Source organism: Vicugna pacos, chromosome X (assembly GCF_048564905.1).
Source record: "Vicugna pacos chromosome X, VicPac4, whole genome shotgun sequence".
Lineage (NCBI taxonomy): Eukaryota > Metazoa > Chordata > Mammalia > Artiodactyla > Camelidae > Vicugna > Vicugna pacos.
In genome coordinates, this window is record NC_133023.1 from 63,792,194 (window position 1) to 63,817,486 (window position 25,293).

The 25,293-nt window shown below is 35.9% G+C and overlaps 1 protein-coding gene across 4 annotated transcripts in view; it reads right to left on the reverse strand.

The window, feature by feature from the left end:
* The window catches only part of RPS6KA6 (ribosomal protein S6 kinase A6), a 128,218-nt gene that overhangs the window by 80,982 nt on the left and 21,943 nt on the right, over nucleotides 1-25,293 (reverse strand). For all 4 annotated transcript variants that reach the window (XM_072955839.1, XM_072955841.1, XM_006218540.4 and 1 more), the window contains one exon: nucleotides 22,058-22,117. In XM_072955839.1, the coding sequence (XP_072811940.1) occupies nucleotides 22,058-22,117 (60 nt within the window). The remainder of the gene's footprint in view (nucleotides 1-22,057; nucleotides 22,118-25,293) is intronic.

Here is a 25,293-nt window from a genome sequence, read left to right on the forward strand (position 1 = left end):
ACTATGACCAAAAATGGACAAGAGCATGGTCCTAAGTAAGCTTGACTTCATGGCAGCTAAAATAACTTCCATGTTACATAGGCAGTCAGATATTCACTCTCTCAAGAGGGATATCTGGCAGAGGAATTTTAGTTTTAGGTATTAGGAATACTAATCAATCAGAAATGAAGAATAACTTCTGAAAGTATGTCCAGAAAAAAAGAAAGTATGTCTGTGAACGTTTCCTATTATATCAAAATAGTATGTCACCAAGTCTTTTAAGTAGCTATGAGAGTGAGTTTCCCCTTTTGAAGGGGTCTTTTTCTTAAAAAGTCAAGTATCTTTTTAAATGCAAATTCATCTGTTTTGTAGCCGATGTTTTGGAATTAAAGTATGGCATATCTGTATGTACCTTTGCAATACAATATATGTACACCAAAAGCAACATCAAATTGTATACTATTATTAATATTGTGGATAACTGATTTTACACCACATATTATGAATGTAGTAATGATCTTCAAAGCATGGAATATAACAAAATCATACTAACTGGAAGTTTTCTCCAGTGGAAAGAATGCTAGTAGAAGAGTCAAAAGACTAAGTTTTGCTCCTAGCTCTGTCATGCATAAGCCAAGCAGCCTTAGCCAAATCACAAACCACTCTACTTCAGTGTTCTCACATGGCAAACAGATTATGTTACATGGTTCTTTAAGGTCCTTTCCAAGTTTGTGATATTATATTGAACACAATACAGTACTTTTATGTTTAAGAAGGCACTTCAGTTTCTGCCATGTTTAAGATCATCATTATAAACATGGGTCATAATGACATCAGTTTTTAAAAAATGTTTAGAGCCAGGAAACAACTGTATTCTACTTAGTTTCACTGAACCCTAAGCAAGTCTTCAAATGCAAATGGGTGTCCAATGCCTCTTTTCTTAATTAAAATCCACACATGCCCATCCTTTAAAAATGCAGTATGTCTTGATTTTCAGCAGCATTATTCTATAAAATTTCCAATATGAAAATGCTATAGATTAGAAATGACAACTTTCCCCAGGAGATAGTTACCATAGAATATTGTTACACTGTACCCTAACAACTTATTACCTTGGCTTTCTCTCCCACTAGACAGTGAGCTTCCTGTATCCAGGTAATATCACATTCACCTCTGCATTCCTAATGATTAGCACAATACTTGTTTGATCTTATGGGAGCAGATAGCCAAAAAAAAACCAAACAATTTCATTAAAAGGGAATGAAGAAAAACTTACTTTTAAAAAGACAGATTTTTAATTTTTAATTTTTATTAAAGTATAGTCGATTTAGAATGTTAGTTTCATGTGTACAGTAAAGCAATGCAATTATACATATATATACATATATTTTTTAGATTCTTTTCCATTACAGTGCATTACAAGAAACTGAATATAGTTCCCTGTGCTATACATTAAGTCCCTGTTGTTTATCTAGTCTACATACAGTAATGTGTATCCATTAATCCCAAACTCCTAATCCATCCTTCCCCTCCCCCTTTTTCCCCTGGTAACCAGTTTGTTTTCTATGTCTATGAGTCTATTTCTGGTTTGTAAATAAAATTTGTATCTTTTTTTAAGATTCCACATAAAAGCAACATCATATGGCATTTGTCTTTCTCTGTCTTACTTCACTTAATATAGTAATCTCTAGGTCCATCCATGTTGCTGCAAATGGCATTATTTCATTCTTTTTTATGGCTGAGTAATATTCCATTGTGTGTGTGGGAGTGTGTGTGACATACACATATCACATCTTCTTTATCCATTCATCTGTCGATGGACAGTTAGGTTGTTTCCATGTATTAGCTATTATAAATAGTGCTACTGTGAACACTGGGCTGCATGTGTCTTTCTGAATTATAGTTTTCTGGATATATGCCCAGGAGTGGGATTGATGGTAAGTCTATTTTTAGTTTTTTAAGGAATCTCCATACTGTCCTTCATAGTGGCTGCACAAATTTACATTCCCATCAACACTGTAGGAGGGTTCCTCCTTCTCCACACCCTCTCCAACATTTATTATTTGTAGTCTTTCTAATAATGGCCACTCTGACAGGTGTTAGGTGATACCTCACTGTAATTTTGATTTGCATGTCTCTAATAGTTAGCAATACTGAGTATAGAAAGAAAGAGTTTTAAAGGTAAAATTAATCAATAAGAAACCTCAAAATTATTTTTAAATACCTTCTAAAAGCAGAAAAATATGTATGCAGAATTTATTTTTAATATATAAAGGAAATAGGGACACAGGAGATTCATTCCTGATAATGGAATTACGTTAATTTTGAATAGAAGTGACTTTGTGATGACAATATATCTATATTTAATAATATAAGCCTTTTTTTCCTTAGAGTATGAGGGATATAAACATTTTTCCAGATCAGATTTATTCAGGATCAGTATTTTTATTACAATGTGTTTTACTGAACACAAATGAAGAGCATAATAACCCCAGAATCTGTACTTTAAAAAATGCTGATATTAACTTATTGATTGGCCATCTTCCTTTTATAGGCATATATTCCTAGGCAAACAACTATATGTATTATATTACTGAATCATGGCTAGTTTGCCTTTAAGTAGACAGTAGTTTATAATACCCCAGTTTCAAATAAAAATCACTTATAGAATAAATATTTAGTATATATGTTTGGGTCCCACTCTCAAAGATTATGGTTCATTAGAACTAGGATGCAGCTCAGGCATTTGTATTGTTTTAAATGTCCCCAGATGATTCTAATACGTGGCCAGAATTAGAAAACACTGTTTAGGTGCTTCTAAAATATATACATATAGTTACATAGATAGATATGTACACAAATATATACACACATACACACACAAATAGCTACTTATTACAGAAGTGTTTTAGTATTTGTATGCTACCACCTCTTTTGTACCATCAAATTATCTGACACCCTCCTGTATCATCACTTCCAATATTGGTCTTTCTTATTTCATCTGCTCCTTATCCCATTCTTATCTATTGCCTGATATTTTTCAGCTTCCCCAAGGCTACATTTATTGATGCTTATTATTAAAATGTTCCTTTTTTTCTCACTTGCAACCTTCCTTCCGTCCCTCACCTCACTTTCTTCTGGTTCTGCACCATTCCAAAAGCTTGAGAATGGCAGCAATCTAGCTCAAAACAAGGTAGTAATGTACTTCTCAGTGATCCATTTATTTTTAAGAGTCAATCATCTTCCAAAAAATTTTCCTACCTTGGTATAATAAAGTTGTGATGTATCACCTTATCTTCTCATAATATACTCTTTTCTCTTTATTCACTCACTCAAAAAATCAACAACATTCATGAAGTACATGCTATGTATCAGGCACTATGCTACACACTGGGGATACAGAGATAAAATGTGGACTTGAGGATAGCAAATGTCAGAAATACCATGTCATTTAATAAAACAAAAAGGTGCACAATATATTATGGGCTGAAACGTGTCCCCTCAAATTCATATGCTGAAGTCCGAACTCCCAGTACCTCAGAATGTGACTGTCTTTGAAGACAGGGCCTTTAAAAGAAGTAATTAAGGTAAAATTAGGTCAATAGGGTGGGCTCTAATTCAATATGACTGGTGTTCTTATAAGAAGAAAAGATGAGGGTACAGACACATACAGAGGGAAAACCATGTGAAGGCACAGGGAGAAAACAGCCATCTACAAGACAAGCAGAGAGGCCTCAGAAGAAACCAACCCTACCAAAAACTTGATCACAATTCTAGCCTCTAGAATTGTGACAAAATAAATTTGTTGTTTAAGTCACTTAATATGTGGTACTTAGTTATGACAGCCCTAGCAAAATTATACACAGTACCTAATTATAGCTGATCTGTGTAAAAAAAAAGTTGCTACTGTAAAATGAAGATTTAATAACTCTGAAATAGGGACCACTATTCTTTCCAACATCAAATGACAAATCTGAGGCAAGGATGATTATGAGCTATTTTTGGAACTTCACAGCAATTGCTGATAAACAGAAAACCTATGAAGACTCAACCAAAACCAAAATAATATGCTCTAATCTCTACAATCTGTGATCATCTTTTTAATTCAGGGAGCTAACAATGCTTTAACACTGGAAAAACATACTGATTAAGTACAAAACGAACTACCAAATACACTACTGCTCCATTTTTTGACAATTGATTTGATTAGGAGGAAGAAATCATCTCTTAGACAGATGAAAAAAGAGTTGATGACAATCTATTAGGAATCCATACTATATAACTCCATTATAATTTCATAAGACTGTGGAACTAAGCGTAGATACCTTCCCAAAACACATCAAAACAAAAAAGAGGGATTTTTTTAAAAGCCTAAATTTTTGTTTTTATGTAATAATGCAATATCCATCTGTTCAAACATTTGCTTTATTTGTGGGTAGATAAGCCAGTTTGATCACACTGAAATCCCAAGAAGCATTTAAACTACAGATTTATTAAAACATACATGCAGAGATCTGGAAAAGTATCTTGGTGCACCCTTCTCATGGAGTGAATAATTCAGGGTCACTGAAAACAATACCAGTCATCAGCATACTTTGAAAGAAGGCTAACAGTAAAAACAATGTAAACGTCAAAACACATCAAATGATGCATACATTGGAAAGTAATTGCAGAATACTTAGGTTTGCAAAATTATATCATTTTGTACTGATGACTGAAAAACAAAGAGGGTGGCAAACTAGTTTCCACTTGGGTTGGTTTATTCTTACTAGAGAAGAGTCAACTGAGAATTTTGAAAACCACAAAACATCTATAAAATTAAAGTTATTAAACTTATTTATACTATTAATCTTTGCATCCCTCATGGTGCAGCATATAATTCCACTTTATAGTGGCTGTCCATCAATATTTAGTTGAACAATAATTGTTTACCTAAGAGTTTCACATCATCTGTAGTGCAAGGGTTCCAATTTTTTTCCTTAAAAAAGGATAAATGAATAAAAAGCAGAAGCAAGCACCAACTTTGAAAGGAAAGAAAAATACTGAAGCACACCAAGGCTAAATGTGCATCAAAATGGAAAGAGATAGAGGAAGGAAAAAATCCACCATATAGGAAGTAGGCCTTCCAATTTAAAATACTCCCTACTACAGCTACACATAAACTTAAATAAAATGTACTTGTAAAAGAGTATTTTTTTAAAGGTTTCTTATGAGAGATATATGTCAAGAATGGTTTCTAAAATTAGAAACTTAGGGCTTAAAAATAACAGGAAATCAGTTTTGTTTTTTCTGAACATACATTTTCCGTTAAATGTAAGGCTTATATTTCTGGGTAATAAAAATATATATCAATTTAGAGACAAAATGTACTGCTGATCTTATACTAATGAAATCAACAAAATCTAATCACTAAGTGAATACTCTTTTGAAATTCCTAAAACATTAGTAGCATTCAAATATGTATTTTATTTCAGGGAATAATAACCATTCCATTCGAACTTTAGAAGTAAATATAAATGGGTCATAAGCTACCAAATATAAGGCAATTATGCTTATTTTGACAATGTATAAAACTAACTCATGTCAGTCATCTACTAAAGAAGAACAACATATTTTTTTCTAATCTGGACAGTTGGGAGTAGGGGATTAGGTGGTGAAATACAATGACAGGTATCTTTTATCAGTGACCTATTAACAAATGTGAACCTTAACCTTAACAAATGTGAAGGCTATCTTGAGAAATGGAATAATTCCTCATAACAAATCTAGATATATTAAAATTATATTAATTATAATTCAGTTTTGCTAATCATGTTAGATATATATAGAAAGTGGGAAGCATTTTATTTAATTGCTTGTTTTAACTGAAGGAAAGAAATCAAATGACCATGAAAGTCTAAAGATACAATAATTGAGATGGGGTAGATTAGTTATCTAAATCAATCAATCACAAAACAGCATCAGGCCACACAGACAATACCTAAATTTCAGATTTAAAGAACACCGTTTAAAGAATCTGTGCATCACAGAGCACTCTCTACAATCCACCATTATTATTTTTTTAAAAGCCAATGACAAGAAAACACACAGCTGCCAGCATCACATTGGAATAGGCAACCACAACCAAAAAAAAAATCTTATATATGAAAACATTAAAAAGGGGGATATAAATTTATGAAGTTAATGTTTCATATCACCCATATCACTTAACTGACACAGATGAATATCTGAACTATCACACAGCAAAAGTACATTATGTTTTAAGTCCAGATAACTCAGGTCATAAATTAAATCAAATCCTTGGAAGTGATTCTAGGTTCCTTATTCTCCAAAACTTTAGATTCCTCTTTCTAGCCACTGAAGTTGCCAGCCTAATGTAAATCACATTAGCATCTAGCATTGTGTACCTCTACAGCCTTTCCATTAAAACTATACTTGTTGACTCACTTTTTATTAAAATTAGAAAGGTAAATATTTGACAATAATTCCATGTATGTCTATGTGTTTATGTTGGCTACACATGTACACATACATATATACACACACACATTTTTTCTTCCTCCTGTGGTATGGGACATGGCATTTCCATGCTAATTTATTAACACTGAAACACACCCTTCCCCAGTGCCTTTGTATTTCCTAATACTCTTTTGTCTTTTATAAACTAGTGACATAAATATTTCTATTCCTTAGTCCATATAATGTATAAATAAAGCTCTAGATGATTTTGATACAAGTTTACATTTAATTGTACTCAAAATTAACATAAAAGTTATTAATACTAAGTAAATTGCAAAAGCTAAAATGACATTTTACCTCTCATCTTGTTAATCAGAACTGAGATTATTGCTACATCATCAGTATGTGCAGAGACAGCTGATTTTTACATAGAACATTTCAAAGAAGAGTCTTGCACAAATCCAATTTAAATCTCTCTGCCCATACCTACCTGAGAAAAATTCACTTATGAACCAGTTTCAGGGGGAAAAAAAGGACACCAAGGTTATTTTCTACTAGTCTGAGTCTACACAATACACAGCTGACCTAATGTAAGTCACACTGGGTCATTAAGTCTTGATTCTGCTACTTGTTAGTTTTATGGCCTACTATAAATCATAAACTCTCCCAGTCTCAGCAGACTTATCGATAAAGTGAAAATATTACAGAATACTATCTCTGAGGCTCCTTCTAGCCTTAAAAATCTCTAATTCTATGAAAATATCCAAAGAAATAACAACCAAAATAACAACATTAATGGGGATGTTTACTTTAGTCAGATCCTCCCTAAAACCTTAAGAACACTTTTCTGTATAATAAGATATTGTAAAATGAAAGACTAGGATTACTGGCCTTGAACAGAATGGCATAATAGCTAAGCAGTCTTTTAAACTATTTAGAAATTTCTAAAGTAATTTATATACAATCCTTTTTGAAAGCAAAACAGATTTTAAATGACCTCAGGTTATCCTTATAGTTAAATATTTTCACGTTAGATGTCCTTAATACCCTAAAGTTGAAGACAATATTATTTAATTCAGAGGATTCTGTATTGAAATAATCCAGTTACTCATATACTGGCAATAAAAATTTCATCCATTACACTTAAAATAGTTGAATTTCATGACATGTAAATTTTAACCTGATAATTTTTTTTGTAAGACAAATTTCTGTATAAGAATTTCTAGGTGGGGGGGAGCAGGTGCCAAGATGGCAGAGTAGAGAAATTCACAGCTTGCTCTCTCCTACAAATACACCAAGAATTACATCTACAAACCCACTGAATCTCACAGAACACCTACTGAACTCCAGAAGAGTGTCTCTCATTTTGAAATACTGGAGGATTCTCACAAAATGAAGGAAAAGGAAAAGGAAAAGGAAAAGGAAAAGAAAATCAGTGAGAGACCAGTCCTGTGGGGAAGGAGCAGCAAAGGAAAAAAGGCACTCTCATGCTGGGATGCCCCCTCTCTAGCCAGGAGGTCAGTGGGGACAGAAGTCGAGCTTCTGAGGCTTAGAGGAGAAAGTGGCAGCCACTTGGGAGACATTACTAAGAGAAATTGGCACAGCAGGTCCCTGAGATCCTCAGACCTAGACATGAAGCAGCAGGGACAAGCCAGGACTGGCTGCTGGAGGTCGATGACAAGCCCAGGGAGAGGGCTGGGGCCCATGGCACAAGGCAGCCTCAAGGGACGGGACGGAAATGTGAGTGCTCCCTGGGGCTGTGTGCAAAACAGAACAGTCTGGGACCCCCATAAAAAAGTACTACTGATGGTGTGTGGGGAGGATGGGTGTGCAACACAGCTTCCCCACAGTCACCGTCTCCTCTTGGCTCCCATTGTTGGTGTGTTTGTTCTCCAGAGAAGAAAAGTAGGGCTGGGTCATAGCCATCACTGCTGCACAGAGGTAGGGCTGAAAGCTGAATCCATACCCAGGGGCACAGCAACTTCATAGGTGGAACTGAGATTTGTTTAAAGCCCCAGGCAGAGAGGGTGAATTTGCTCCTCTGGTGCCATTGTGAACCTAAGCCTCTGGGATGAACAGGCAGTGAGTGCAGTTCTGGTGCACGGCGAGCCAAGTAGGGGTATTTACAAAAGGCGAGCATACTGTACTGTATGCAGAGGTGGGGCTGGGGTCTGCACTGACCCTTTGGCACACCACGGATTCAGGTGTGTGACTGCAAGCTCCCTATGGCAAGTCTTAGAGCCTGATATTGGCAAATCTGCGCTGGTGGTCTTGGCATCCTAGAAACTGAGGAACACAAGAGCAGGTGGCTTACATTTCTGCAAGCTAAGGTGGGGACAAAGGCAGCTTCAACAAAGAGTACCCTGTAAGCCCACATAACAAGTGACAGACAACACCAACAAGGGACTTCCCAATGGATATCTCCTGCGGAGGTATACTCAGCAATTCTTCTTCCCAGCTGAAGCCCTCCAATCCTTCCTACCATACACTGCAGCTCACAAATGGGATTAGAAGCCTCTATCCCAGCAACAGGGGAACAGAACCAGCCCATGTCAAGGCTGTGACAACAGAACCAAAAAGGAGGCCTTGCTCAACAACAACAATCAAGGCAGGCTCTGATCACAAAAACACCAACTACGCCTCCCATCAAAGGGATGAGAGTCAATACACATGGAAGAAAGATGTGGCAACCATCCATACTAAGAACAGCCTCGCAACAAAACTATCAGACACGCACAGTCTACACAGGAATGCTCCCACTTTAAATAAAAACAAACAAGAAAAACAGCCCTTTAAGAACATAGTAGATAACTGATACTCCTAAATCCATAGAGCCAAAGGAATATAAGTAAAATGAAGAAGCAAAGGAACCACTCCCAATTAAAAGTACAGGAGAAGCCCCTTGAAAAAATGAACAAAATACACCTCGACAGACTATCAGATCATGACTTCAAAGGGGGTGATAAAAGCACTGAAGGAAATAAGAGAGACTATGAATAGAGACAGAAAACTATAAAAAGAAAATTGAAACTATAAAGAGGAGCCAGTTAAAAACAGAAAACTCAGTGGCTGAGAGAAGAGCCAAGATAAAGGCAGTCAAAAGCAAACTAGATAATGCAGAGGAATGAATAAGTGACTAGGAAAACAGAAGTCACCCAGTCACAACAGCAGACAGAAAAGCAAATAAAAACCAATGAAAGCAGCATAAGGGACCTATGGGATAATATAAATGTGCTAAACTATGCATAATATGGGTCCAAGAAGAAGAAGAAAGAGAAAAGGAAATTGAAAAGGTATTTGAAGAAATCATGACTGAAAACTTTCCTAACCTAAAGAAGGAAACAGATATCCAAGTACAGGAGGCACAGAGGGTCCCAAACAAGAAAATACCAAACAGACCTACATCAAGACATATTATAATTAAGATGGCCAACGTTAAAGATAAAGAAATTATTCTAAAGGCAGTAAAGGAAAAACAAAGAGTTAGTTACAAGGGAACCCACATTAGGCTTTCAGCTGATTTCTCAACACAAACACTTCAGGTCAGATGGGAGTGGCAAGATATATTCAAAATTCTGAATGGGAAAAAGATGCAACATAGGATACTCTATCCATCAAGATTATCCTTTAGAATAGAAGGAGACATAAAGAATTTCACAGACAAGCAAAAACTAGAAGAATTCAGCAATACTAAACCTATGCTAAAAGAAATATTGAAAAGGTCTATTCTAAATAGAAAAGAAACAGGATGTTAAAGAAATGAAGAAAAACATAACTGGAAATGCAATAACTACAATGAGTTGAACAGACTAAACGTGATAATGTAAAAGAGGACATCAAAATTATTAAAGGTAGGAGAGGAGAGGAAGAAAATACAGATTTTTTCCCTCTCTCTTATTCTTATTTCTTCATTCTTTTTAGGATGTGTTTGAGCCTACATAACTATCAGTCTAAAGGAAACAGATATAATAAGGGGTTAACATATTTGAAAAACAGGGTAACCACAAATCAAAGACATAAAAAAGTCACAACCAAAAAGAAACCAAGTTAATACAAAAAAAAATAATCAAACCACAAAAAGGAAAAGAAAGGAACAAAGAAAAAATACAAAATTACCTGGAAAACAAAGTTTAAAATGTCAATAAACACACATCTATCAATAATTACTATAAATGTCAATGGACTAAATGCTCCAAGCAAAAGACACAGAGTGACAGATTGGATAATAAAACAAAAGCCTACAATATGCTGCCCACAAGAGACCCACTTTAGAGTGAAGGACATACATAGATTGAAAGTGAGAGGATGGAAAAAGATTATTTCATGCAAATGGAAATGACAAGAAAGTGGGAATAGCAATACTCATATGAGACAAAATAGACCTTAAAACAAAGGCTATAAAGAGAGATAATGAAAGACACTATATAATGACCAAGGAATCAATATAAGATGAAGATATTACACTTGTTAAAATATATGCACCCAATACAGGAGCACCTAAATATATAAAACAAATACTAACAGACATAAAGGGAGAAATTAATGGGAATACAATTATAGTAGGAGACTTTAACACCCCACTTACATCATTGGACAGGTCTTCCAGACAGAAAATCAATAAAGCAACAGAGATACTAAATGACACAATAAAACAGTTGGACTTGGTTGATATTTTTAGGATATTTTTCGGACTTTACATTTTTGGGATGCCCCCAAAAGAATATACATTCTTTTCAAGTGCTCATGAAATATTCTCTAGGATAGACCACGTACGTGGGCACAAAAGAAGCCTCAACAAATTTAAGAGGACAGAAATTATCCAAGCATCTTCTCTGACCACAATAGCATGAAACTAGAAATCAACCACAGGAAAATAATGAGAAAAAAAGACAGCAAGGACACTAAACAACATGCTACTAAAAAAAAATGGGTCAACAATGAAGTCAAAGGAGAAATTAAAAATATACCTTGAGAGAAATGACAATGAAAACAAAATGACACAAAATCTATGGGATGCAGCAAAAGCAGTCTTAAGAGGGAAGATCATAGCGATACAGGCCTCCTTCCTCAAAAAACAAGAATCTCAAATAAACAACCTAACCTATCACCTAAAAGAACATGCATAACCTAAAGTCAGCAGAAGAAAAGAAATAATAAGGATCCAGGAGGAAATAAATAAAACAGAGATTTAAAAAAAATAGGAAAAAGTCAATCAAACCAAGAGTTGGTTTCTGAAATAGAAAACAAAATTGACACACCTCTGGCTAAGATCACCAATAAGAAAAGAGAGAGGACACAAATAAAATAAGAAATGAAAATAAAGAAATTAAACAAATGCCACAGAAATTTAAAAAAAATCATCAGAAAATACTGTGAAAAACTGTATGGTAATAAATTGGACAACTTAGAGAGATGGACAAGTTTCTGGAAACATACAGCCCACCAAGACTGAATCAAGAAGAAATAGATCATTTGGACAGATCAATCACCAGAAGTGAAATAGAATCAGCAATAAAAAACCTCCCTGCAAACAAAAGTCCAGGACCAGGTGGCTTCACTGGGGAATTCTATCAAATATATAAAGAAGAGCTCATACCAGTCCTTCTCAAACCTTCCAAAAACTGAAGAGGAGGGAAAATTCCCAAACTCATTCTATGAAGCCACCTTCACCCTCAAACTAAAGTTAGACAAAGACACTATCAAAAAAGAAAACTACAGGCCAATATCATTGATGAACATAGATGTCAAAATCCTCAATAAAATATTAGCAAACAGAATCCCACAGCACATAAGAAAGATCATACACTATGATCAAGTTGTATTCATCCCGGGGACACAAGGATGGTTCAACATATGCAAATTAATCAACATGATACATCACATCAACAAGATAAAGGACAAAAATCACATGATCATCTCAACAGACACAGAAAAAGCATTTAATAAAATTTGACACCCATTTATGATAAAAACCCTTACCAAAGTGGGTATAGAGGGAACATATCTCAACCTAATAAAAGCTATTAATGACAAACCTACAGTCAACATAATACTCAATAGTGATAAGTTGAAAGCTTTCCCACTAAAATCTGGAACAAGACAAGGATGCCCACTCTTCCCACTCCTATTCCATATAGTATTGGAAGTCCTAGCCATAGGAATAAGACAAGAATAAGAAATTAAAGGGACCTAAATTGGAAGGAAAGAGGTAAAATTGTCATCATATGCAGGTGACATGATACTATATATAGAAAACCCCAAAGATGCCACACAAAAACTACTAGAGCTAATAAAAAAAATTCAGCTAGGCAGCAGGATATGAGATTAACATGCAGAAATATGTGGCATGTCTTTACATTAACAATGAAATATCAGGAAAGGGAAGGAAGGAAACAATCTCTTTTAAAATTGCATCTAAAAAAATTAAATACTTAGGAATAAATATGACCAAAATAGTGAAAGACTTATATGCAGAGAACTACAAAACATTGATTCAGGAGATTAAAGATGACTTAAAAAAAGTTGAAAGATACCCCATGTTCTTGGATTGGAAGAATTAATATTGTTAAAATGGTCATACTACACAAAGCAATCTACAGATTTAATGCAATCTCTAGCAAATTACCCAGGGCATTCTTCACAGAACTAGAACAAATAATCCTAAAATTTATATGGAATCACAAAAGACTCAGAATTGCCAAAGCAATACTGAAGAAAAAGAATTAATCTGGAGGAATAATTCTGCCAAACTTCAGACAATACTACATAGCTATGGTAATCAAAACAGCATGGTTTCGATACAAAAACAGACATAAGGATCAATGGAACAGAAAAGAAAGCCCAGAAATAAACCCACAAACTTTTGGTCAATCAACCTTTGACAAAGGAGGCAAGAACATAGGATGGAGAAAAAGCAGTCTCTTCAACAAATAGTGTTGTGAAAACTGGACAGCTGCATGTAAATCAATGAAGTTAGAACGCTCCCTCACACCATACACGAAAATAAACTCAAAATGGCTTAATGACATAAACATTAGACAAGATACTCTAAACTTCTTAGAAGAAAACATAGGCAAAACATTACCTGACATAAATCACAGCAATGTTCTAGGACAGTTTACCCAGGCAACAGAAATAGAAGCAAAAATTAACAAATGGGGCCTAATTAAACCTATAAGCTTTTGCACAGCAAAGGAAACCATAAGCAAAACAAAACGTAACCTACAGAATGGGAGAAAATATTTGTAAAAGATAAGACTGACAAGAGCTGAATTTCCAGAATATATAAACAGCTCATATAACTTAATACTAAAAAAACAAACAATTGAACTCAAAAATGGGCAGAAGACATAAATAAGCAGTTATCCAATGAAGACATGCCAAAGCCAATAAGCATTTGAAAAAATGCTCAATATCTCTAATTATCAGAGAAATGCAAATCAAAACTACAATGAGAGAGAAGAGGCAAGATGGAGGAGTAGAAGGACGCTTGTAAGTCACCCTCTCCCACAAATACACCAAGATCCACATCTACAGACTCACTCAGCCAACCAGAGCACCTGCGGAACTCTGACAGAACATCGCCCTCTTCAAAAGATAAAGACGCCAAAAATCTGGTAGGAGAAAAGGAAAAAAGAAAGAAAAAAAGGCAAAGCAGCGCTGGACGGGTCCCGCGGGGAGGGAGCGGCAAAGGAGGACTGGCGCTCGCTCGCTGGGTCTCCCCTCTCCAACTGAGAGGCCAGCAGGACGGAGGGGGAGCCTCCGAGACTCGGATCTGTACAGAGCAGCCCTTGTCTGACAGAACTAAGTTAAACGGGCACAGAGCATCCCCCGGACACCCAGCCTGAGACGCGGGACGGCAGCGGCGGGCAGGACCAGGCTGCACAAGCCGGGCAGAGGACAGGGGCTGCTGCACGGAGGCAGTTCCTGGGGACTGCAAGGGGCTGGGCGCCGTGGCTGTGGGTGTACAGGACAGAACAAACTGGGCCCTCCATAAAACAGCAAGGTTGATGTGCTCTCGGGGCAAGGGTGCATACCCCCATCTCTGAAAACCCACGGAAACTTTTCACGGGAAGAGAGGCGGGGCACAGGCACAGCCGCCATATTCTCCAGCACTTAGCACCCAGGCGGGGGCAGGGGCGAAACCTGCATTCTCACCGAAGGGCTCGGCAGCCTCAAGGGCCAGACTGAGATGGGCCTACAGCCCGGGGCAGATAGGATCCTTCCATCATGGCCCCTCAGAGAACTTGCTCCACAAAGACAAGCAAGGACCTGGGTCTTGGCTCGGAGCAGGGACCAGACTGCCCCTTGGTCTTCCCCGAGCCCACCCACGGAGCGTGACCAGGGCAGAGCTCAGACCAGGGCGGAGCACATAGCCACACAGAGCAGGGGAGCTACAGGCGGCTCAAGGCAGAGGGAGAGCGGCCCCCCGCCTGTCGGGCAGGAACACAGCCCCTGACCGAGGTGCTGGGAGGGGGCACGACCCGCCCTCCTGCCTGGCCAGTCTGCAACATCTGACTGCGGCATCCAGAGGGGCAGTGACCCGCCCGCCCGCAGCAGAGGAGAGCTGCATCTGACCCCGTGTTAGGAGGAGGAGCGATCTGCTTGCCGACAGGTGCTGGGAGCAGCACAGAAGAGGGCGCCAACGGAGGTCCCATGAAAACAAGCTGAGCTTCCAAAACAGGACGAAGACAGAAGAACTTCACATTAAAAGCACACACACTCCAGGAAAACACCGACAACCCCTTTTTGTTTTGTTTTGTTTTCTTTGTTTTTTTTAAATATGTTTTTACCTGTTCTATTTTCAATTACTCTCTTAATTTTTACTTCTTAATTCATTTCTATTTCTCTTGGGTTTTGATGTCCTGTTATTGATTAGACACAGGTTTCTAATACATCTATTCATCTCCCTACCCCTTTTTTTTAAAGGTTTTAAAAGGACGTCTCAACCCGATTAATACTCTGCTTCAACTCGCTCTTCTATTATTCATTATACACTGTTTTCAAACCCTCTTTCTCCCTTCTTTTAAAAATCTCTCTCTCTTTTCTTTTTTTTCCTAAGTTCTATTCCTAAATAGGCATTAGATAGATAAAATCCTTAAGATCGAAAATAGACAACTGATACCCCATAAACCACAGTGCCAGAGAGGTATGAGCAAGATGAAGAAGCAGAGAAACCTTTCCCAATTAAAAGAACAAGAGGAATCCCCTGAAAGAAAGATCAATGAAATAGACATCGATAGCCTACTAGATCAAGATTTCAAAAAAGGAGTGATCAAATTGCAGAAGGAATTAAAAGAGATAGTGTTTAGAGATATAAAATATGTCAGAAATGAAATTGAAGCTATAAAGAAGAGCCAAGTAGAAAGGGTAAACTCATTGACAAGATGAGGAATGATCTAATAGCTGTGCAAAGCCGACTAGATAAAGCAGAGGAATGAATTAGTGATCTAGAAGACAGGGCAAGAGAAAGCACACATTCAGAAGAACTACAAGATAAGCAAATAAAAAATAATGATAATAGCATAAGGGACCTATGGGATAATATAAAGCGTCCCAATCTTCGCATTATAGGGGTCCCAGAAGGGGAAGAAGGATCAAAGGGGATTGAAAAGGTTTTTGAAGAAATCATGACTGAAAATTTCCCAAACTTAAAGAAGGAATCAGATATCCAAGTACAGGAAGCTCAGAGGGTCCCAAACAGGAAGAATCCAAATAGACCCACAACAAGACATATCATAATGAAGATAGCCAGAGTAAAGGATAAAGAAATGATTCTAAAGGCAGCAAGAGAAAAGCAAAGAGTGACTTACAAGGGAACCCCCATAAGGCTCTCAGCTGATTTCTCTACACAATCACTACAGGCCAGAAGGGAGTGGCAAGATATATTCAAAGCCCTGAATGAAAAAAAGATGCAGCCTAGGATACTTTATCCAGCAAGGCTATCCTTTAGGATAGAAGGAGAAATAAACAGTTTCACAGACAAAAAAAAGCTGCAGGAGTTTAGCAACACTAAACCCTTGCTAAAAGAAATATTCAAAGGGCTAATCTAAATAGAAAAGCAGCAGGATGCTACAGAAATGAGAAACTCACAACTGGAAAGGTGATAACTCATGAATTACAAATAAAGAAAACACGAAATTATGAAAGAAGACATACAAATCACTGAGAGTGGGAGAGGGAGGCAGGGAAATATAGAATTTTTTTTTCTTTCTTTTTTAAATTTTTTTAACAGTAGGATGGGTTTGAGATCATGTTATTATCAGTTTAATAAAAACAGGTATAGGTTAATAGATTTACAAAAAAAGTTAACCACAAGTCAAAAATTTACAAGGGAGTCACAAAAATTAAATAAAATCCATGATAATACAAAGGAAAATTACCAAACCACAAAAGGAAGAAGAAAGGAACAAAGAGGATATACCAATTCAACTGCAAAGATAAGTTCAAAATGGCAATAAACACACATCTATCATTAATTACTGTAAATGTTAATGGACTAAATGCTCCTGTCAAAAGACATAGAGTGGGAGACTGGATAATAAAGCAAGAACCTTCAATATGCTGCATACAAGAGACCCACTTTAGGGAGAAGGACACATATAGATTCAGAGTGAAAGGATGGAAAAGGATATTCCATGCAAATGGAAAAGCCAAAAAAGCAGGTGTTGCAGTACTGATTTCAGACAAAATAGACTTTAAAACAAAGGCCATAAAGAAAGATAAAGAGGGACATTTTATAATGATTAAAGGAGTGATACAAGATGAAGATATTACACTCCTTAATATATATGCACCCAATATAGGAGCACCTAAGTACATACAAGAATTACTAACACAGATAAAGGGGGATACTGATGGGAATACAATCATAGTTGGAGATTTTAACACTGCATTAACATCACTAGACAGATCTTCCAGACAGAAAATAAACAAGGCAACAGAGAAATTAAATACTACAATAGAAAAACGAGATTTGGTGGATATTTTCAGACCATTACACCCCCCAAAAATAGAATATACATTCTTTTCAAGTGCACATGGAACATTTTCCAGGATCGATCATGTACTTGGACACAAAAGAAACCTCAACAAATTTAAGAAGATAGAAATTATCTCAAGCATCTTTACTGACCACAATGCCATGAAAATGGAAATCAACAACAGAGAAACAAAGGAGAAAAAAAGGAAAGCATGGAGATTAAACAATATGTTATTGAAAAAACAATGGATCAATGAGGAAATCAAAGCTGAAATTAAAAAATACCTTGAGACAAATGATAATGAAAGCACAACCACTCAAAACCTATGGGACACAGCAAAGGCAGTGCTAAGAGGGAAGTTTACAGCGATGCAGGCCTTCCTCAAAAAAGAAGAACAATCTCAAATAAACAAGTTAACCTACCACCTGAATCAATTAGAAAAAGAAGAACAAAAAGCCCCAAAAAGCAGCAGAAGGAAGGAAATAATAAAGATCAGAGAGGAATTAAATACAATAGAGTTTAACAAGACCATAGAAAAAATCAACCAAACCAAAAGCTGGTTTTTGAAAAAGTAAATAAACTCGACAAACCATTGGCCAAACTCACAAAGAAGAAAAAAGAGATAGCACAAATTAGCAAAATAAGAAAGGAAAATGGAGAAATTACAACAAACAAAATAGAAATACAGAATATCATACGAGAATATTATGAAAAACTATATGGAACCAAACTGGATAACCTAGAGGAGATGGACAAGTTTCTGGAAACATACTGTCCACCAAAACTGAATCAAGAAGAAACTGAACACTTGAACAATCCGATCACTAGAAAGGAAATAGAAATAGCAATTAAAAACCTCCCTACAAATAAAAGTCCAGGATCAGACGGCTTCACCGGGGAATTCTACCAAACATACAAAGAAGAGGTCACACCAGTCTTTCTCAAACTCTTCCAGACGATTGAAAAGGAGGGAATACTCCCAAACTCATTCTATGAAGCCACCATCACCCTAATACCAAAACCAGGCAAAGACACTACAAAAAAAGAGAATTATAGGCCAATATCACTGATGAACATGGACGCCAAAATCCTCACCAAAATTTTAGCAAATAGAATCCAACAACACATAAAAAAGATTATACATCATGACCAAGTGGGGTTCATCCCAGGGACACAAGGCTGGTTCAACATACGCAAATCAATCAATGTAATACATCACATCAACAAGAGAAAGGACAAAAACCACATGATCATCTCAATCGATGCTGAAAAAGCATTTGATAAAATTCAACACCCATTTATGATAAAAACTCTCGCCAAAGTGGGTATAGAGGGAACATATCTCAACATAATAAAAGCTATATATGACAAACCTACAGCCAGCATAGTTCTCAACAGTGAAAAACTCAAAAGCTTCCCACTAAAATCTGGGACAAGACAAGGATGCCCACTATCACCACTCCTATTCAACATAGTCCTGGAAGTCCTAGCCACAGCAGTCAGGCAAGAGAAAGAAATAAAAGGGATCCAAATTGGAAAGAAGTGGTAAAAGTCATTATATACTGACGACATGTTACTATATATAGAAAACCTAAAAGGTCCACACAAAAGCTACTAGAGCTGATTGATGAATTCAGCAAGGTAGCAGGTTACAAAATTAATGTTCAAAAATCAGTTGCATTTCTTTACACTAATGATAAATCAACAGAAAAATAAAGCAAAGAGACAGTCCCCTTTAAAATAGCACCCAAAGTAATGAAATATCTGGGAATAAATCTAACCAAGGAGGTGAAAGAATTATACACAGAAAACTATAAACCACTGATGAAGGAAATTAAAGAAGACTTTAAAAAATGGAAAGATATTCCATGCTCTTGGATTGGGAGAATCAATATTGTTAAAATAGTCACACTGCCCAAGGCAATCTACAGATTTAATGCAATCCCTATCCAAGTACCCAGGACATATTTCACAGAACTAGAACAAATCATAATAAAATTTATATGGAACCATCAAAGACCTAGAATTGCTAAAGCATTACTGAAGAGAAAGAAAGAGGCTGAAGGAATAACTCTCCCAAACTTCAGACAATACTATAGAGCTACAGTCATCAAGACAGCATGGTATTGGTACGAAAACAGACATATGGACCAATGGAACAGAATAGAGAGCCCAGAAATGAACCCACAAACCTTTGGTCAACTAATCTTCGACAAAGGAGGCAAGAATATACAATGGAATAAAGAGATCCTCTTCAGCAAATGGTGCTGGGAAAACTGGACAGCAGCATGTAAAACAATGAAGCTAGAACACACCCTTACACCATATACAAAAATCAACTCAAAATGGATTAAAGATTTAAACATAAGACAAGAGACAATAAACCTCCTAGAGGAAAACATAGGCAAAACATTATCTGACATACATTTCAAAAATTTTCTCCTAGAAGAAATAAAAGCAAGAATAAACAAATGGGACCTAATGAAACTTACAAGCTTCTGCAGAGCAAAGGAAACCAGAACTAAAACAAGAAGAAAACCTACGGAATGGGAGAAAATTTTTGCAAGTGAAACCGACAAAGGCTTGATCTCCAAAATATATAAGCAGCTCATACGACTCAATAAGAAAAAAATAAACAACCCAATCCAAAATTGGGCAGAAGACCTAAACAAGCAATTCTCCAAGGAAGACATACAAATGATCAAAAAGCACATGAAAAAATGCTCAATATCACTAATTATCAGAGAAATGCAAATCAAAACTACAATGAGGTATCACCTCACATCATTCAGAATGGCCGTCATTCAAACAACCACAAATGACAAATGCTGGAGAGGCCGTGGAGAAAGGGGAACCCTCCTACACTGCTGGTGGGAATGCAGTTTGGTGCAGCCACTATGGAAAACAGTGTGGAGATTCCTCAAAAGACTAGGAATAGACTTACCATATGACCCAGGAATCCCACTCCTGGGCTTGTATCCAGAAGGAAATCTACTTCAGGATGAAACCTGCACCCCAATGTTCATAGCAGCACTATTTACTAGAGCCAAAACATGGAAACAGCCTAAATGTCCATCAATAGGTGACTGGATAAAGAGGAAGTGGTATATTTATACAATGGAATACTACTCAGCCATAAAAACCGACAACATAATGCCATTTGCAGCAACATGGATGCTCCTAGAGAATGTCATTCTAAGTGAAGTAAGCCAGAAAGAGAAAGAAAAATACCATATGAGATCGCTCATATGTGGAATCTAAAGACTCATGGACAGAGAATACAGACTTGTGGTTACCAGGGGGGTAGAGGGTGGGAAGGGATAGACTGGGATTTCAAAATTGTAGAATAGATAAACAAGATTACACTGTATAGCACAGGGAAATATACACAAAATGTTATGATAACTCACATAGAAAAAAATGTGACAATGAGTGTGTATATGTCCATGAATGACTGAAAGATTGTGCTGAACACTGGAATTTGACACAACATTATAAAATGATTATAAATCAGTAAAAAATGTTAAAAAAAAAACTACAATGAGGTATCATCTCATACCAGTCAGAATGGTCATCATTCAAAATTCCACAAACAATAAATGCTGGAGAGGGTGTGGAGAAAAGGGAACCCTCCTCTGCTGTTGGAGGGAACGTAGTTTGGTGTAGCCAGTTTGGAAAACAGGATGGAGATTCCCCAGAAGACTGAAAACAGACTTACCATATGATCCAGCAAGCCCACTCTTGGGCATTATCCAGAGAGAACCTTAATTCAAAAAGATACATGCACCCCAGTGTTCATAGCAGCACTATATACAATAGCCAAGACATGGAAACAACCTAAATGTCCATCAACAGATGACTGGATAAAGCAGCAGTGGTATATCTATACAATGGAATATTAGTCAGTCATAAAAAAGAATAAAATAATGCCACTTGCAGCAACATGGATGGACCTGGAGATTGTCACATTCTAAGTGAAGTAAGCCACAAAGAGAAAGAAAAATACCATATGATATCAGTCATATGTGGAATCTAAAAAAAAATAAAAAAGACAAACGAACTTATTTACAAAACAGAAACAGACTCTGAGACATAGAAAACAAATTTATAGTTACCAGAGGGAGAAGGAGGTGGGAAGGGATAAATTGGAAGTTCAAGATCTGCAGATACTAACTAATATATATAAAATAGATAAATAACAAGTTTCTACTGTATACCACAGGGAACTATTTTCAGTATCTTGTAGTAACTTATGATGAAAAAGAATATGAAAATGAATATATGTATGTTCATGTATGACTGAGGCATTATGCTATACACCAGAAACTGACACAATATTGTAAACTGACTATACCGCAATAAAATTATGTATATATATATGTGTATATATATATACACATATATATATACACACATTCAAAAATATTTAAAAAATTAAAATTATAATTAAAAAAGAGTTTCTAGCAGGAAAATCTATCCTGTATTTTGAACTGTTGCTGTTTTATCAATCATTGGATTTTCTTATTAACTTACCTGAATACATTTCTTTAATTCACAGAAGATTTTCTCCTTGCCTATTATTCTCTTTTCTTATATTTCAAAAAAATGTAGCTTAATAAGCTAACTTAATTACTTACTTGGCAAGAATCTGCTTCTCCTTCTGCCATTGGCTCATCAACCATTTTAAGACCATTCACCTGAAAAATATTATTCAAAAACTGAAGTTCGAGAGTACTAGAACAAAAGTAATAACAAAGAAAAATATAACCCTAGGCATTGCCCTTTACAGTTTAACAAGATCCACACTTACTGAAACACAAAAGGACAAAGGACACATAGAATGTACTTAGAAAAAGAACATTATTAATATGATTTCCAGATTGTCTTTGAGAATCCTTGAATTTCAGAGCTATGTGTTTCATTTCATATTGTTTAGAGCTTTGCGACGATGAATGAACATATACTAAACATATGACCTGTACACTTGCATTAGGATTGTCCCCAACCAAATATTTATAAGTCAGGGAAAAAATGCCACAGAAGAAATTTATTGTGGGGATATATTCAAAGCAAGTTAGGATGGGAAAAATTCTATATAATTGCACTGTTGTGAATTCCTTTTCTTTCATTCAGTTCAATTAAATTTTTACTTTTTCTACATAATAATAAACTATAGGAGAAAAATATAAGTGACCATGGAAACGAAATTATTTCAACATACAAAGCTTCATGGGTAATAACACTCTTCAAGTAGTACCTCAGGAAAGAGGACTTAGATCAATGGTCTACAAGCTGTGGACCATGGGCCAAATCTGGCCCACTGCTTTTGTAAATAAAATTTTACTGGAATACAGACATATTCATTTGTTCCCATATGATCTATGGCTGCTTTCTCACTTCAACAGCAGAGTTAACAGCTGACAGAGATCCTATGTCTGCAAAGCCTAAAATATTTACTATTTGGCCCTTTACAGAAAAAGTCAGCTAACCACTGATCTAAGATGTTTAAAAATTAAGCAACAGCAAGATGGTCTAAAAAAATAAATTTTACCACTGCCTATTTATAAGAGTTCACAAAAATAGTTTTAAAAAATAAGGAAAAAAACACAGAAAGAGAGAAGATGAAAGTAAGTTAAACAGAGCTTCTGGTGACAGCCAAGATGGAATAAAACTCTCTCTCCTCTGATTATTAACTATAAAATTTGGAGAAAATACAAAAAGTGACTACCTGAGGACTCTGAAAATTAAATAATATCAAGCAGATTAGGGAAGGAGATAAACTTGAAAGTCTCAATCTAAAAATGTGAATAATACCTATTTCTTGGGTTTATTTTCCACTTTTAGCTCTTGATTTTGACCCAAGGAGAGGCCTGAGTCACGGAAATCCTGTACAAACAAAATTTCCAAGAGAAATCCCACTTTCTGAACAGAGGACCAGAAAAAGATGCACATTTGGTGAGCATGAGGAAAACCCTAATTTTTCCTTTTTCCCCCACTCTTTTTCCCCTTTTTTGACTACCATTCCTGCTCCAAGTCAAGCCCCAGTCAAGAGAAAACCTCTCTCATCAAAGGAACCAGAAAAAAGAGGCCCATATAAGAATAGTGTGTAATAATCCCTGTTTTTTTTTCAGCTCTCTCCTTCTGTTCACCAAGACAGTCCCACTGATGCAAAGCTAAGTAACAGCATGAAAGGCCAAGACTTTGAGAGAAACTCAAATTTCTGGTCAGAGGAACAAGAATAAAAAATCCATGGAAACAGGAGAGTCCACAGAAGAAAACATGGAGAAGATAGAATGGGAGAAGGAGAGACCATCATTCTGTGTATGAATATATACAAGTACTGGTCTCAACAACAAACTGCACATGTGTGGAACAGAACCAAAGAAGTCTAACAAAATTGAGCTGCAATATCAACCACTGCTCAAGTCTCAGACTAACCACTGAATTAGCACAGACACTGAGTGATACCTGTAGGGTGATGACCCAAACACTCCGAAAACATAATTAACATTGGAACCATCATCTGGAGAGGGTAAGGTAAAACTTTAAAGTCTCAACCTAACTATGTAGATTGTCTCTGATACAATCAAAATCAACAGCTATCAATTTCAGGATAACTCCAATGTTAAAATATCTGACAAAGACTTTGAGCAGCTATTATAACTAAGCTCTTTTGGGTAAAACCAAATACACTTGAATTGGAAGATATAAAGTTCTAAGCAGAGAAAAAGAAACTATAAAAATAAGCAAATGTAAATAATTTTAGAACTTTTTAAAAATTATGATGTATGATTTTTTTTAAAAAAATTACTTGATGGCTCAATAAAAGAATGGAGACGACAGAGGAAATAGTAGACTTGAAGATAGACCAATAGAAATTAACCAATATGAAGAAGAGAGTGAAAATGATTAAGAGCAAATAAACAGAGCCTCAAATACATGCAGAACAGTTATCAGAATATCTCAAATCTATATCATTTATATTCCATAAAAAGAAAAGAGTAGTACAGAAAAAAAAATCACTTAAATAAATAATGGCAATTCCATCAAAGAAAATGTTTAGAAGAGGGAAATCTGTACAGCCAGAAAGTAAATCAGTAGTTTTTTAGAACTGAGGAATGGGGATATGGGGGTGATAGCTAAAGGGTAAATGGTTTCTTTTTGATGTGACAAAAAAGTTCTAAAATTGACTGTGGTGATGGTTGTACATATCTGTGAATACTGTACACTAAAACTACTAGACTGTACATTTTAAATGAGTGAATTATGTGGTATGTGAATTATGTTTCAATAAAGCTCTTTTTAAAAAATGGTTGAGAATTTCCCAAATTTGGTAAAAGATATAAATTTATAGTTTCAAGAAGCAGAGTGAAACTCAAAAAGGATAAAATTAAAGAAAGCCACCCCAAAACATATCTTAATTAAAACTACTCTAACTCAAAAGAAAAAAAGGAAGAAGTCTTAAAAGCAGTGAGAAAAAAAACACATTACATGAATATCAAATTGAGTAACTACAGATTTCTCATGAGAAATCATGGAGGTCAGAAAACAGCAGAAGACTATTTACCTGAGATAAATGAAAACTTATGTTAACACAAAAGTCTATACATGAAAACGTATAGCAGCTTTGTTCATAATTGTTTTTTGGAAACACTCCAGATGTTCTTCAACATGGAAAAAAATAGAATATTACTCACCAATAAAAAGGAAAAGACTATTGATACTTGTAATAACCTGGATAAAATTTAAATGCATTTTGCTGACTGAAAGAATCCAAACCCAAAAGGCTAAATATTGTATGACTACATATATATGACACTCTGAAAAATGCAAGCCTATAGAGAAAGAATTTATATCACTGGTTTCCAGGGGA